At 47.6% G+C, this 15,564-nt stretch overlaps 2 protein-coding genes across 2 annotated transcripts in view; both read left to right on the top strand.

Annotated features, from left to right (window-relative positions):
- The window catches only part of LOC135897556 (uncharacterized), a 57,892-nt gene that overhangs the window by 26,066 nt on the left and 16,262 nt on the right, over positions 1 to 15,564 (top strand). The window lies entirely within an intron of this gene.
- On the top strand, positions 2,080 to 5,747 carry LOC135897606 (uncharacterized). The gene is made up of 2 exons (XM_065426287.1): positions 2,080 to 2,377; positions 4,856 to 5,747. The coding sequence occupies exons 1-2, from the start codon at positions 2,080 to 2,082 to the stop codon at positions 5,539 to 5,541; spliced, it is 984 nt and encodes a 327-aa protein (XP_065282359.1). The 3' UTR covers positions 5,542 to 5,747.

Here is a 15,564-nt window from a genome sequence, read left to right as displayed (position 1 = left end):
CAAGCCCTGGTTCGACTCTTTGGCGATGACACATTGGACACCGCTCTTCGACACCGACCTGGCCCGGCACCGAAAGGTACGTGCCCTGTGTCTAGTCATACTAGATATAGACATCCTGAGGGCTTCGGCCATGTTCAACACTATCAACAGTAGCAGGGCGGAAAAGGCTGCTATCGCCCTAGCCATCGTACACGCTTCAACGATAACGGCACCGGATGGACCCATCACAATTGGAACTGATTTAATGACTGCCAGCAGGACTTTGGCACAAGGGATGGTAACACCCTACACACCATTGCATCCTTACATCATTACACACGACAGCGTTACACAGGGTGCGTATCGTCTATACACCTGGTAATGAACGCGCCAATGCAGTAGCCCGAGAGCTCGCTGACCGGGCGCCATTGAAAGAGCTGTCCAACCCAGAAGACGCATCGCCAGAACCACTGAACTGCGCTGTAACTTTTCGACATTACAGACGCAGCAGGAGACACCCTAACCACAATATCCCCTTAACCGAGAAGATGCCGTCGCGTGGCGACAGCTTCAAACTAAATGATTTCTTTGTCTATTTTATCTTCACCTCTTCCACTACATGCACACAATATCCCTCACACTGTCCGTACTGTGGGGCAAATAAATTCTCGAATAAATAAATAAAAAACTAAATATATATAATCAGAAACACACAAACAACAACATCAAGAAGAACACACTGGACATATTTTGTAATTACGTTGTGAATGTGCGACCCACTGAGATGTCCTCCCCCCCCCCCCCCGCTCCCTGTCCTTTCGGTCCACTGACTAACAAAACTCTGTGCACATAACATGTAATGGAAGAAAATGGGGCCCCCTCAATTTACCAACTATACGGTGAAGGGGCCAGTCAAAGTACTGTTTAGACTATTATGATGAGTGCCCTCACCACAGTGAGTGCCCTAAAAAATTGCTGACTCTCCCGTAATCGAGAGTAGATGCAAGCATGAAATGAGTACCGGAAAAGCAGGTTGGTTGGAGATGATACTAGCCACTACATCACATCGCACCACGCCATACTGTGCACTAGCGCACACGGACGCAACAATTTCCGGTCACCTACAGAACCTCATTGCAAGTATCGTCTCGGTCAACCGGCCATACACGTGCTACCAGCGCTGCCGGCGCGCCGAGCGCACCGCGGACTTCACGGGCAGCTGGCGTTGAAAAGAGCACAGTCAACTCTGTGTCAGCGCCAAACGATGACAAGAAAGTGTATGGCGCCCTGTATCTGCCTTGTGAATGTCGCTATTCAAAAGGACAAATAAAACTTCAACGTACTAGAAGTTACAGCAGAAGTTACAGCTTGAGTGATATTGTGAACGAAAATTTGGAAGAACTTGAAAGCAATATTTTTTGTAACTTGTTTGGAAAGTAACTAGCGTATGTAATGCGTTCTTGACTGGTTGCGCGGATGATCTCGATTTGTTGTCGCAGCTTTCCCGGATGTACTCGTTGGATTGCCCTGATAACGGCTCTGGCATTTGGCTCAAGGTCACTTGAAGATCGGAGCCAACGGGAGCTAAAAGAATTTCATGCTTAAAATAAATTGAAGGGGCACTTGTTATCCATGCGTGGATGAATGCGAAAGCATTGCGACCTCCGCGCGATGCCTGTCCTCATTCAGTCCTTTTAACTTCGCCCTAATTAACTCCAAAATCTTGGGTTCGAATCCCACCAAAGGTCGAAACTACGACTTCCAACAAAGGTCGTGGGTTCAAGTGCCTTAATTAACTGCGTCTTTATTAACACCAAAAGTCATGGGTTCTACTCCCACAAAAAGTCGAGGGTTCTACTCGCACCGATGGTTGCGGGCTCGAGTGCCTTAATAAACTCTACCTTAATAAACTGTGACCTAATTAACTTCGCCTTAATTAAAACCAAAGGTCGTGGCTTTGACTCCTGCCAAAGGTCTAGGGTTCGCAGCCTTTTGAGACCATCGAGTGGTCACGCCAACGCTAGATTTTCCACTTCACGAGCCAATAATGGTTTCCCGTTCGTAAGTGGCTCCATCGTCATCGCCACGAATTAGAAGAAGATGGCGGTGCCTGAGAATGGCAGGGCGGGAAAGCAACCCGATGGACCCAAGTATCCTCACGCCAGCACTCTGTTTGTCACCGCCCTCACGCACGAGCAGCCGCCCGGACGACGGAACGCGGCCGGGAGACGCGCCTCGGTTCCCACATTGGCGGCAGCAAGCCACAACCGGCGCCACAGTAAGCGGCAGCATGATGACGTGCCTCGGACGACGGAGACGCCGGAACAACGCCGAGCGGCGTTCACGACTCGAAGCGTTCATCGGAGCAGCGCACTTCCCCAGACTCTTGAGAAAACAGGTGAGTGTGCGTTCTCGCCGACGCGGAGACAGCGAGGCCTAGCAGCAGCGGTAACGAGTGGGAGAAAATGCCTTCATTTAGAAAACATGGTTTTATGCTCCAGGTGATGTCAATATGCTTACGCATGCGTCGTCCATACGAAGCATGCTGCTGCGTATGAACGTCGTTTCGAGTAGTTGTGTGTCGTTGCGAGGTCGTACAGGCCAGTTACTGTAACGCCGGTGATACATAGAATGACAGTGCAAGTCATAAAATGAGGACTGTCTAAGTGCGTGAAAAATAAATGGACTAGGGGAACTAGGGAATGGATTCGGACTACGCAGATGCCTAGAGGATATGTTTGTACTAACTGAGTGCGTAGAGATTTCAGTAGTAGCTCAGAATACGCCTTTATGCATAGCATTTCTAGATATTAACGGAGCCTACGAAAGCGTAGACAGGGAATTGTTATGGGATATTCTCAAGCATAAATGCATAAGTGACAATTTCGTGGAGCTACCGAAGGCTATACATGTTTGGAGACAACCAAAATCAAATTGCATGAGAAGGCTGAAAATGTAATGAAATGGTCGAAATTCACCAAGGGCTGAAACAATGATGTCCTCTGTCTCCATTGTTGTTTACGCTTTATGTTAAGGGCATAGAAAGAACACTGGAAAGGCGTGATTTAGGGTTTTATTTATCCTTCATGCGTAATGTACAAATGGTGCAACAGAATGTCCCCGGATTGATGTATACGGACGACGTATAGTGTTACTAGCGGACAATGCAAGATATTTACAGACAATTACACATATCTGTGGCAATGCAGCGACAAATCTAGGCGTTGAGGGTAGCACAGAGAAATCGGGAATAAGGACATTCATTCATTCATTCATTCATTCATTAAAAACGCATTCCGGGCCCAAAGGCAGTACAGAAAGGAGTGGGAAAAATGGCAATATGTGCATCTAAGAACAAAATATTACAAAGCATCTTGTAAAGCGGTCTTGAACTGCTGGTCATGAGCTATGGTTTCGATTGTAGAGGGAAGGTGGTTCCATGCGATGGTTGTTCTAGGAATAAAAGAGTGGTAACACAATTTTGTGCGACAAGAAGGTAGACCCACCTTGAAGCGATGATCGGTACTTGAACAGATATAATGAGGTGGATAAAAGAGGACGTCCTTCAAATCGTTCTTACAGTAACAGATATCGTGAAAAAGATTAAGGTGAGATGACTTTTGACGCAGCGAAAGGTCAGGCCAGTTTAGAGAAGTTTAGGGTTGAAGGTACGAGTGAATGAAGATACGAGTAAATTATGTGGTGTGATCTGAACAAGTCATAAATAATAATAATAATAATAATAATAATAATAATAATAATAATAATAATAATAATAATAATAATAATAATAATAATAATAATAATAATAATAATAATAATGTTCTATGCCCACTGCAGGACGAAGGCCTCACCCTGCGATCTCTGATTACCCCTGTCTGCGCCAACCTTTTCCAACTAGCGCCCGCTAATTTCCTCATTTCATCGAGTTTTTTCGCCGTCCTCGACCGCTCATACCTTCGCTTTGCACCCATTAAGTATACGCTAAAGCGACACTAAAGCGAGAGACTAATAGTCTGATACCGTATTCGCTCATATATTTATGATTAATTTTGCGGTTACAGATTGATTGCCAGGAGAAAAAAAATGAAGGTCAGACATTTACACTTTGAATTTCGAGCCGAAACAGCGCGGGTGCCTCAGTGCGACGTCGCGAATTTTTAAGAGCATCATCTCGCGTTCGGGCTGTCGGGGCGCTGTAAAAGTTTTTGAGACTTGTTGAGTTCTGTCTTCGGACCTTCTTGAGTACAGCGTAGCCTAGCTTTTCTATATAAATTTCTGGCTTATATCAAGCGTGGTGTCATGGTAAGAGTGAGTATTTTTAATACTATAGAAAAGAAATTCGCAAGTAGAGCTCAGATAACTTTTCTCTTCAGGGTCCCCATATTATCGCAAACAGTCGTTGGTAGGAAGTTGATAGATAAATACTAAACCTATCCCACGTGAGTCTGAATACGGATAAAACTTCTTCCACTGATCTTTTGTAATTATTAACCTCCTATTAACCTCTTCAACTGCAGCTTTCGCGTTCACCAGTTCAGATTCAGAAACCGTATCCACCACGGTGACTCTGTGGCTATGGCGTCCTGCTGCTGTGCACGAGGTGGCGGGTGGGATCACCGGCCGCGGCTGTCGCATTCCTGTGGGGATGGAATGAGAGGAACGCTTGTGCGTGTATATTTAAATGTGTGTTAAACGAACCCCGGTGACCAAAATTATTCCGTTTCCCTCCGCTGCATTGTACCTCACTGTGCAGTTTCTGGGGTGCTTGATCCCAGAAATCGGTTCTTTGAGAAGCCTTGTATGCGCAGAAATTTATAAAAGACAATTCTTTGTTATCTCGCGCAGTTTCACTTTCGCCTCTAACGATTCTCAGCTCCGCTTGCCGGAAAGCCGGTGGCTGCGACAACCGAGGGCCTCCCCAACCCCGCTTCTGCTGCGCCCGTTCCCCACGAGGAGAGGCAGCCCTCCATGCGACTCGCAACCGGCGGCGTCCAGGCGGTCGGGGGCCACGAGGAAGACGACCCCGAGGGCGCCGCGGCATGCGTGTGCGTCTACATGTGCGTCGTGGTCTTCGGAATCGCCTGGCTGCTCGTCTACGCCTACCGCAGCCTGTTGACCGGGCCGCCGCAAATGGAGCCGTGTACGTACGAGGCAACGGCGTTGGCGGCGACGAAGCCGTCCGTGGCCTCCGAGACGCGCGAACTCGAACCTGCAGCCACTGGAATACCGCTGCTGCCGCTTGGGGGCAGACGTGCCACCGCACTAGCTTCGCCAGCTCCCAAGCCACGTGGTCGTGCAGCCTCGGAGAGCGGCACAACCACCAGCGCCCTCGTCGGAACCGACGACGCGGAGGAAAGAGACGACGATCGCGAACAAGCAGGAGACACGGCAGTTCCGGTCCCGGTGACGACGCCTGGCGAAGATCGGCGTCCCTTTGAACTAGTCGTGTTTGGGGCGCCGGCGTACGACGGGCGTCTTTCGAATGGGAGCTATGGGGATCGGCGACGGGAGGGAAAGGGTCATTTACAGCACCGAGGGTTAGGACGGCGTGTAGGTTGAACAACCTTCACGCGTGGACTGGCCTGAAATGGCAGAAACGTGCATTTGTGCTGTGTATATATATGTACGCTGTAATGACAATTTTCGTGATGGTGGTTAGCCGGAACACTCTGACTCACTGAACAATTTATAGCGTGCTTCCCTACGCAATTTCTCGCGTTCTTTGTCTACTATGGCTGCCGGGATTAAATTTGTCGCACATTTGGTCCACTTTCATGTTTTATCGCGCATGTTTGAGATATTCGGTCGAAAAATATTAGCATTTACAAATAGTGACCATACAATTGAAGATCGAATTGAACAAGACAATATTGGCTTCGTTATTCGAAAGATTCGGCTATTCGCACGCTCATACTTTTTCAAAGACCTCGCTCGATTTGGTCAGAGCCGAGAAATTAAGACATACGCGAGCTACCTTCGTGGAAAAAAGCCGGCGTATATGTAACGCTTGATCTTGCTCGATCCCGTATCTTATCTGACAATGCAAGGGGAATGCAATTCTGACCACTGACCAAGCGTAAAAAAGAAACGCATCACTATGTTTCTCTGTCTACGTCGATTGATAGTTTAGCTATTTGGTATAACATAAGTCAATATCTCTTACATCTAATCTAGTTAAACCCATCGAAAGTATCGTAGACGACCGCATAGGTAATAGGCTGATACACAACTTGATATTGAGCCCATGCCAATTTGGCTTCATACGTGGGTGCTCGGTTTGGTGCGCCCATGTCGACCTAGAAAGTCGTATTCAACTATCTCGATGTCAGAAAACATATGCAACCATAGTCACTTTGGATATCACTGAGGCGCATGACAGTGTAGAACATGCAAGCCTAATAAACGCGCTTCAGAATGCAGGCCTGGCAAGTAATTTATCGCGTGGGTTTATGAATTTTTAAACGGCATGGTATTTTCTGTTCTCTATATCAATTGCCTTGATCTACGTATCAACAGTCAAGTGGTCTACCACAAGGATCAGTTTTATCACCATTGCTGTGTAATGTTTTGCTGAGTACTGTAGCTTTGCTAGAGGATGTACGTGTGTACGTTTACGCCGACGAGATAGCACTTTTTGCATCATCGGTAGATTTACGTGCTTGGTACCAAACTCCACAATCCTATATTAACCGCCTAGTATTGTGGCTTGATGGCATTAACCTCTCCAAATCAGGGTAGCGTCGGCATTGCATCATTATAATATTTTGCATGTATGTTCGCCCGATAATAGAGCTCGGCTGCGTTTTGTTTTCTGTTTGACCTGCATGCAAAATTCCGCCTGTGATCCTATAATGACGGGAGGCATTACGTTTATGTCTTGTACTCCCTAAATTTGTCGCTAATGAAATCTTGCACCTATAAGCATGCCTGCCTTCTCTTCTCATGCGATTTCATATACTAACAGTACAAACTTTTCTGAAGATATATGCATCACCACAGAGGAAACCACAATATGTTTTCATTAATGAATCGGCCTCATTTTTTTAACTACCAATGGTATCACTCACGTTGTCCTGGAGTTGTTTTCGTACAAAAACTTTTGGACCCATTTAATATTCACCTATGTGAGGTGGTCTTATTAAGTTATTCTTCAGTCACTACAATTCAAATATTAAAATTTTCAACACAATGCTAAGCATTCCCCCTATCAATATCTGGATAGCATCTTCGAAGATCACCTTGCACACCTGGATACTAAGACCGTTATAGCAACTGACGCTTCCGTATGTGAAGAAAAGGCAAGTGTGGACATTGTATCAACTCATCTACATTAATTTTTTTTTTCATTCGGCTACCATCAGTGACTTCACGCTTATCTTTCAGGCGGAATTATTGGCGGTTGTCTTAGCTTTACGCAAATTACCATCATGTGTGTCACCAGCCGTGATCTTAACCGATTGTCTGTCTGTTCTTCACTAACCACTTCCGAATTGTCGCGTTCATTAGAAACTTTCTATTCGCTTCTCCCAAGACACTTCCGTCTCGTTCGTTTAGTGTGGGTGCCGCGCCACCAAGGTCTAGCCTCAAGCGAATGTGCAGATGCTCTTGTAGTGGCATCCCATGATGGTTCTACAATCCCAATTTTAGCTACGTCAGATTTCATGACTGCTTTGCGATTCAGAAAATATAATACTACAAATAAATTAGCGCGATCATTGTTGTCAACATCTGATTTAGCGCATCTGAATTTTCCTGGGAACACCGAATGGGCGCTCTACTAGAAAAACGTAAGTAACAATTACGAGACTACGGTGCCGCGTTCCCGAACTGGACTTTTATCTCCACAGGTCTGGTCTGGCTATGTCGCCTTTATGCCCTTTATGCAACGAAAGTGAATCTCTGCGAGACTCCTTTTTTACATGCCGCCGTTTTACTATTGAAGGCAAAAGATTTTTAGAAGAACCCTTCCAAAAGCTTGGCTTGAGTTTGACCCTTCCTGTAGTTCTTTCCTCTAGGGCTACCTTACTAAGTCACCGCCTTAGGAACGTCTGTGAAGCCCTCTGCATCTTTCTGCGTGAGAGAAAAAAGAATTGCATGCTGGAATTCTTCCTGATACTTATTATGCTCACAAAATGCTTTTTTATGCAGTGCTTAGATAATGGATTATTCAGAGCTGTAACAGTAGACTCTTTAAATCCCATTTGCCAGATACTAATTTCATTGAACTTTAATTCATTGAAAAAAAAATTGATAACAGCTTCTTCGCCGCCAAATTCATGGCCGATCCCCTATAGTGGGTTGCGCCATTTCACTAGGGAAACAATAACATCTAGAAAGCACCGACCATCCCTCCTTTGCGAACCGCTGCCCACCGTGCTACAGAGGTGGTGAAGAGGCCTGCGATTAGCGCCGGCAGTCGGGACGTGGACGCTGGTCACCCGGGCCCTGCGCGATGCCGCCGCCCGACGATCGGGAGCAGTGGCGGAAGCGCAGCGAGCTCACTTTCGTCAGCCTCGCACTCGGCCCCAGCAACGTGGTCGCGTTTCCCTACCTCATCTACGACAACGGAGGAGGTCGGCCACTTGAGAGCGTGTATGAGGCTTGAGATTCAGGCCCGAGTAGAGCCGCACTATCACGTTGATGACGTGTCACGTGACTTTGGCTTACTCCTCATAGCTGTGATCATCACGCTGCCTTGTTCCTGGCCCGAGTTTCTTCACACGTCTTACGGTGGGAAAGACACCGAACTTTAGGAAGAAGCAGCGCACCTGAAAAGTGTCACTCGCAACTAAATTTGTTCACAGAAAACACGTACACTTTTCAAGGGGCCCCTCACCAGGCCCCAAAGCAAATTTTGTTTATACGCTGGAATTTGTTACGTGTCCTCTAGGGAGTATTCTGCCGCAAATATTTTTCAAATCGGCTCATAATAGCCGAGGTAGAAATATGTTATTGCCGCATACCCATGATTTCAGCAGGCGGGCTTCACAGCCAAGCAAGACGCTCTCTCCATTCGCCCCGTCTAGCCTACGCAAGCGAAATTCTTTCCCTGCTTTCTCCCATACCCGACCTTGAGGATCGCGTGGCGCATACGTCACAGCCCCACCTGAATTTTTTCTCCTCCTTTTTTGGGTGGGGGCGAATTTTTTCTCCTCCTTTTTTTTGGGGGGGGGGGGCGCTACGCACTTCCGCGGATGGCGTCGCGCGCGTGCTATTCTCTCGGTCGCGTAACGTACGATATTGCGCGCTTTGCGTAAGGATCATGACTAGCGGTATATTACAATGCTACACAAATACTGAGGCAGAACAAGCGGATCGCACAGCATGATCACGGCGCTGGAACACGGTAGAAAATGGCATAGTTTCGGAATCTGCGCACAGGACAGCACGACCGTGAACAAGCAGGCGAAGCGGAAGTACGTCTGTATTGCTTCGGTGCGAAGTAAAACAAAAACCCGCAGACATTCCGTTTGTGTGTTTTTTTATTTCACTGAACTTCAATTCGTCAATTGAAGCAACAGATCGCACAGATAACAGATGTTGCCTTGAATAATTCTCCAAGTAGCGTGTAACCACGAGCGGCGTCACACTGCGTACACCAGAAATAAAACGCTCAGTTGATAGTGCACCTACGCGGTTCTTGTGTCTCCTCTCTTTGTTGTTTTATTTGGCGTCTTCGTTGTAATCATGCATAACCAACTCGCCCACCAACACGTGCTCTGTGAAAAGTAGAGATTGAGAATTTACGAGTGAAGGACATTACTTTATATTTAGAAGAATTAAGAGTCATTACCCAAGTGCTACACGAATTCGATGTAAGCTGAAGCTCGGTTTGAAGAATGAGGTTGTCATCGGTGCTGCTTATAGGGCGGTAAATAATGCAGTCGTCTGCGAATATTCGCGCTCAGGATGCCAAGTTATTAGCAAGATCGTTAATGTATTTTAAGAATAGTAGCTGCCCAAGAACGCTACCTTGTGGCATGCCAGAAGAGGAAAGAGGCGCAGAAAGATTGTTAACGATTGTAAATTGCCGGTGATTAGAAAGTAAGTTCCGAAGCCAAGTTAGTGTCAGTGAAGCCAATCTTAGTGCGTTTAACTTTGAAATCAGGCGTCAATGGGCTACGCGATCAAACGCGTTGCGACGTATAGCTAACGTCCATTGCAGTAGAGGAGCGAATGTAACTTTCATTTATATAATTGCATATGGTAGCACACTGTTTAACTTACTGTTCATTTAACTGAAGCCTGTTACATCCCGAGAACATACTGAAATCGCCATTAAGATGTCCTGGAATGGTCTTCGGCAGATTGTCAGACGCGAGCCAAATGGACGTGTGGATCAAAGTATGACTAGACATTTCAGGGTAACCTAGGGATTAAACGTCCTCGATTTTCCCACTAAACGTCCACATTAGGTGAACTAGTTCACAATCACTTTGCGTTACCTGGAAAATGGCGGCTGAAAGCCAGCCGTACCTTACACCCGAGCTGTCGTCAGTGACATATTTCTGATTAGCTTCAATGGATGCATTTGTACTGCGTAATTATTAGCGTTCTAACTTTAGCCCCCACAAATTATGTATCGTGACGCTCACAACTAAACAGCCCAGTTTTCTTGTCTAAAATTTGCTGAAAATTGCTGAAGTTGCTGAAAATTTCCTCTTTATATAGCGAGGGGACTCGCGGCAGTCTGAGCGGCACCAGCACGGCCGAATCGACGGCTCGCTAGCGACACTCTCGAACACCGACTGCTCTTGTTCTTGCACGTGGGATGACTACAAAACAGATACATGAAATGCTTCCGGGAGAGGCTTAGGGTACAATGCTCTGCATGACGTCAGTCCGCACATTGCATGCACATGAATTGAATGTGCTGCACAAATGACAAAAGACAAGTAAATGATGAAAAAAAAAGCAGATTCGAAACAAAGAGCGTGACGAAAACGAAAGTAAATAAAACGAAGCAACACGTTGAGCCAGGTTTTATGTCAAGCTGCCGAGCTCTTGTTTTCGGTAACGGTGTCTTCCTCCGCATCGTAACCTCCATGGTCTACCAAGGTTGCGTCTACAGTCGGTACCCGGGCAGCGCGACTAGTTTTGTCAGCCATCGTATCCGGCAGCCGACCCGACGCGTTCGAGGCCGTCATCCTGGCCTGGGGACTGATCCTGGTGGCCGCCCGTCTTGCTGTCTCCTCCAACGTCTGGTGCCTCGGCGCGGAGCTCGTGAAGAGGACAATCAGCGCCAGCGTTACGGCGGTCAGCAGGACTACGTAGACGATCAGGCAGCGCTGCCACGAGTGGTCGTCCCACAGGTCCATCTCCTTGGCGACGCCAACGGCAGTGCTTGCAGCCGCTGGCGTCGCCGCTCGCTCCGATGGATTTGTCGGATTTGTCGGATTTGGCGTGGCTTTTGACGTATGCCAATGACCGCGGATCTCCAGACTTTTCGATCCTGCAGGACACGCCGTTCCGGCGTTGCCCTGGTACGTTCTCCAGTGCTGAAGCGGCCTCGGCGTCGTGCGATCTTGCTCCACCATCGGGATATACTCCAAGGCTGTCTGGTAAACGGTGTTCGAACAATTTGCCGAGTAAGCGCCATCGTGAGCTGGCATTGCTGCCCCGATGTGAGCTGGCGAGTAACCACTATAGCGTGTGTTCTTCTTCTTCATCGCCTCCGAATCGCACCACGGGACCAGTGCATTACGACCAGCAATCACACCATGCAGGACGAATAAGAATTGTGAACGGGATATTGTATGCGACTATACAGAAGCCTTGTTATAGTGTTCATCATGTTCTGTCTTTTCCAAGCGACTGGAGCCAGATTCTCGCTGTTTAATATATAAGCTTGCCTAGCACTGACACCCGAACCCTGCCGTCATGTTTTCTAAGGTAGGCTTCCCTAAAGCTGCAGCCATGCAACTATTATGGCTGATAACGCGGTCATAGATTGCACAAACCACAGCGCATACATAACACATTACGCCATATATGGTCGCAAATCTTCACCGAAAGTTATGCCATGCAAATCGTGAGCTTTTACTCTGTGTCCGAGTCTCACGTTGGGAGGGCGTGAGGGGTTGTGCTGATATGCGGAAATTATAGCATGATTTCCGGAATATAAGGTGCGGTGGTCGTTATGCTAACCATTATCAAACGCTCTCTGGTTCTGAGCCTTACCGGAGCAGGAACCAAGAGGCAGTAAGTTTTTTGCCTTCTTTGAACATTTCCCCCACTTTACCATTTGTGAATTTCTGGCCGTTTACTGCCGACTTGGGACACTACCCCCCGTATTCAGAAATGCATTTCAATTTTAAGCCCATGCTTGACTTGATGTAAACGAACCATTATCAAACACTGTCTGGTTCTGAACCTTACAGGAGTAGGAACCAAGGGGCACTAGGACGACGAGTGACAAGAAATTTATTAGTATGTCCTGTGGAACTCGATTGGGGGGGCCAAAGGCTCCCCGATCAAGTTGGTGGCTCCGCTCACGACGGGACAGGGAGGTGGTGACTCTCCGCGACGTCGCGGGCCCTCTGGACGGCCTGTAGTTGGTTTGTGAAATCCGAGCTCTTCAGCAAGGCGTCCCACTTGGACTTGTTATGGAAGTGGGAGCCCGCGTTGTACGGGCACAGCCAGAGCATGTGATTTAAGGAGCAGCACGCGTGACCGTATTTGGAGCACGATTGCGGGAAGTTCGGGTCTATCCAACTCAGCGCTCTCGGGGTGAGGTAGGATCTCGTCTGTAAAAGCCTGAAAGTAACAGCCTGAGCCCTGTTCAGTTTCGGGCTGGGGGGAGGGAATTTACTCCTGCTGTGTCTGTAATGTGATGTAATTTCATGAAAGGTCGTAAGATTATCTTTGAAGGGGCAATCCTGCGGGAGAGCCGGACCATTAGCTCGGGCGCGGCTCGTGAATTCACGCGCCAGGCAGTTGGCCCGCTCGTTAGGGTTGCAACCCGCTTGGCTAGTTACATCGCTCATGTACGCCGGGAACCACGCTAATGTATGGCCTCCAGTGACTTCTCGCGTAGTAATACGAAATGATCTGTTGACGATGTCGGCTGCGTGTTTACAAACTAGAGCGGACGAGAAAGCCCTGACCGCCGTGCGCGAGTCGGAGAAAACGGTCGCCGGGCCTTTTGCGGCTTGAAGAGCCAAGGCTGTCGCGGTTTCCTCCGCCTCGTACGCGTGTTTAGCGTAAATTGATGCGGCCCTGCTAAGTGTTCCACGCTTGTCAACGACCGTGATTGCAAACCTGTCTTCGCTGCCATATCTAGCGGTGTCGACGAAGAATGCATCTGCCCCGTAAGGATCGATTCGTCGAAGGATGGTTCTAGCCCGCGCTCTTCTGCGACCTTCGTTATATATTGGGTGGATGTTCCTCGGCACGGGCTCAACCATTATACCTTCACGGGCTAATTTAGACAGGGGGTGTCTGTCGAGCGGTGCCTGTATAGAGAGTTGACCAGCTTCATCGAGAATTTTGATTCCCGGCTTAGTTGTCGAAAGCCTGGAGATCTGTGCAATAAACTGCGCTTCAAATAATTCGTCTGTGGTATTGCGAATTCCGAGTTGAAGTAGTTTTACTTTGCTAGTGGATTGCGGAATACCAAGTATTCTTTTGATGCCGGACCTGATGAGCGTGTCGAGTTTGTTCTTTTCAATTTTGCTCCATTTGAGGTATGGTGCCGTGTAAGTAATGTGACTGATGAAGAAAGCTTGGAAGACCCTGAGTAGGTTATCTCCTTGAGTCCCCCCTTTTGCTTGCGATTCTAGTTATGAGTCTTAATATGTTTTTCGCCTGCGCACCCAGCTTGTTTAGAGCTTCTACATTACAGCCTTTGGCGTTGATTAGAAGTCCTAAAATTTTGATGGAGTTCACCCTCCGAATGGGGTGCCCTTCTCGTGTTATAATTTCTACTGGCAGCGTTTCCAGAGGCTCGAGGTTCCTAACGCCCTGCCTCGACTGTCTGCAGAGGAGGAGGAAGAAGAAGAAACTTTATTGAAGAATAGTCCGGCAGTTCTTACTGTGGTGGCCTCAGGTGGCGGCTCGAAGTCCTTGCACTCGGGCGGCATGTTCGGCTTGCCGGACGGCCCAGAGCTGGTCTGCAGCACTGAACTTTTCATAGCCGCATCCCAGGGGCACTAAGTTTTTCAGCTTTCTTTGAATCGCTTGCCCATTTTCGCGTTTGTCAGTCTCTTGCCGTTTACTGCCAACTTGGGACGCTAAGTGTCATTAGGTGCTCCTAGGCGCCGAAAGAAATTACTAGGAAATGCGCCTATACAACCCTTGTATGCTGACCAAGTATGCCCACTTTTGTTCTGCGTAAGAGAACATACATCCCTACATAAACCTCAACATATAATATCTGCTCGCATGAATCTCTGAAGCACACAGACCTGTTAATGCAATGATGAATTATATTAAACAGATAAGTTAACTTGCTTTATTTCCTTTCATTTAACCTTTTAGTATGTGTCAGTGGGTTAGTGCCCGATCATGGGCAATCCTACTGAACGGGCATGTCGGCGTACGATTCCTGCAGAAATCTAATCAAACCGAACCAAACCAAATCGGTCTTTAACATCAGATAGGCATTACCAATAAACAATGCTTCGCTTCACATTGATTCCAGCATGTGCGTTGGATCTGCGTGAAATATCAACAGGGCAGACTAGAAGAGGTATAAGACGAAAGAAAAGAATACAACGTGGAATTGAATTGAATTGTGGGGTTTTACATGTCGAAACTGCTATTTCATTATGGGGGGCGCACCGCAGCAGGGTACTTCGGTATAATTTTGACCACCGGGAGATCTTCATGTGCCACCAATGCACGGGACATGCGCGTTTTCGTATATAGACTTCATCAAAATGAGGCCGCCGTGACTTGGAATTGATACCGCGACCTAGTGCTTAGCAGCGCAACACCCTAAATCGGCTAAGCCACCGCGGCGGGTGAAGGCGACATGGGCATTTAATGAGAACTGTTAGGAAAAACAATAAACGTGCACTTATGGAAATATGTAACACACACGCGCACACACACAAAGCCAGCAGACAGAACAGCCGAGGAAAGCATCGGGGAAATTAGCTGTGGTTATAATTGAAATGTAGAAAATGATGAAAGGGGAAATGAAAGTGGGCGATAAGATGACTTGGCGCCTGTGGGTACCGAACCCGCGACCTCCGCATCACGCGTGCGTTGCACTACCAATTTGTGCGACGGCGACAGCTATCAATCCGGCCAGATTTTTCGGTATTTATGGTTTATTAGATATTGTCCTGGGAGTGCCACTCAGCGCCATAGTGGTAGGATGTGGAACACCCCTTTTCTTGCCCGCTGGTGTCACTAATAAAGCAGCTAATAAAGCCTCGCATGCTACCTAGTGGCATTAAGACCACTGGGTACTACCCGAGATTTTAGGTATGAATCAACGAAGAGAGAAGGGAAACCGAGGCGCTCATATTTTGTTGATCTTTGGCCTACGACTTCGTGGGAACAAAGAAGAACACTCGTTTCTCTCTCCCATTTCTTTCGCTCTTTTTGTTTCCGTATGCATTGAGGGAATATATG

The sequence above is a fragment of the Dermacentor albipictus genome, chromosome 1 (genome assembly GCF_038994185.2).
Source record: "Dermacentor albipictus isolate Rhodes 1998 colony chromosome 1, USDA_Dalb.pri_finalv2, whole genome shotgun sequence".
NCBI lineage: Eukaryota > Metazoa > Arthropoda > Arachnida > Ixodida > Ixodidae > Dermacentor > Dermacentor albipictus.
The sequence above is the reverse complement of the archived record's forward strand: the minus strand, read 5'-3'. Positions and strand labels throughout refer to the sequence as shown.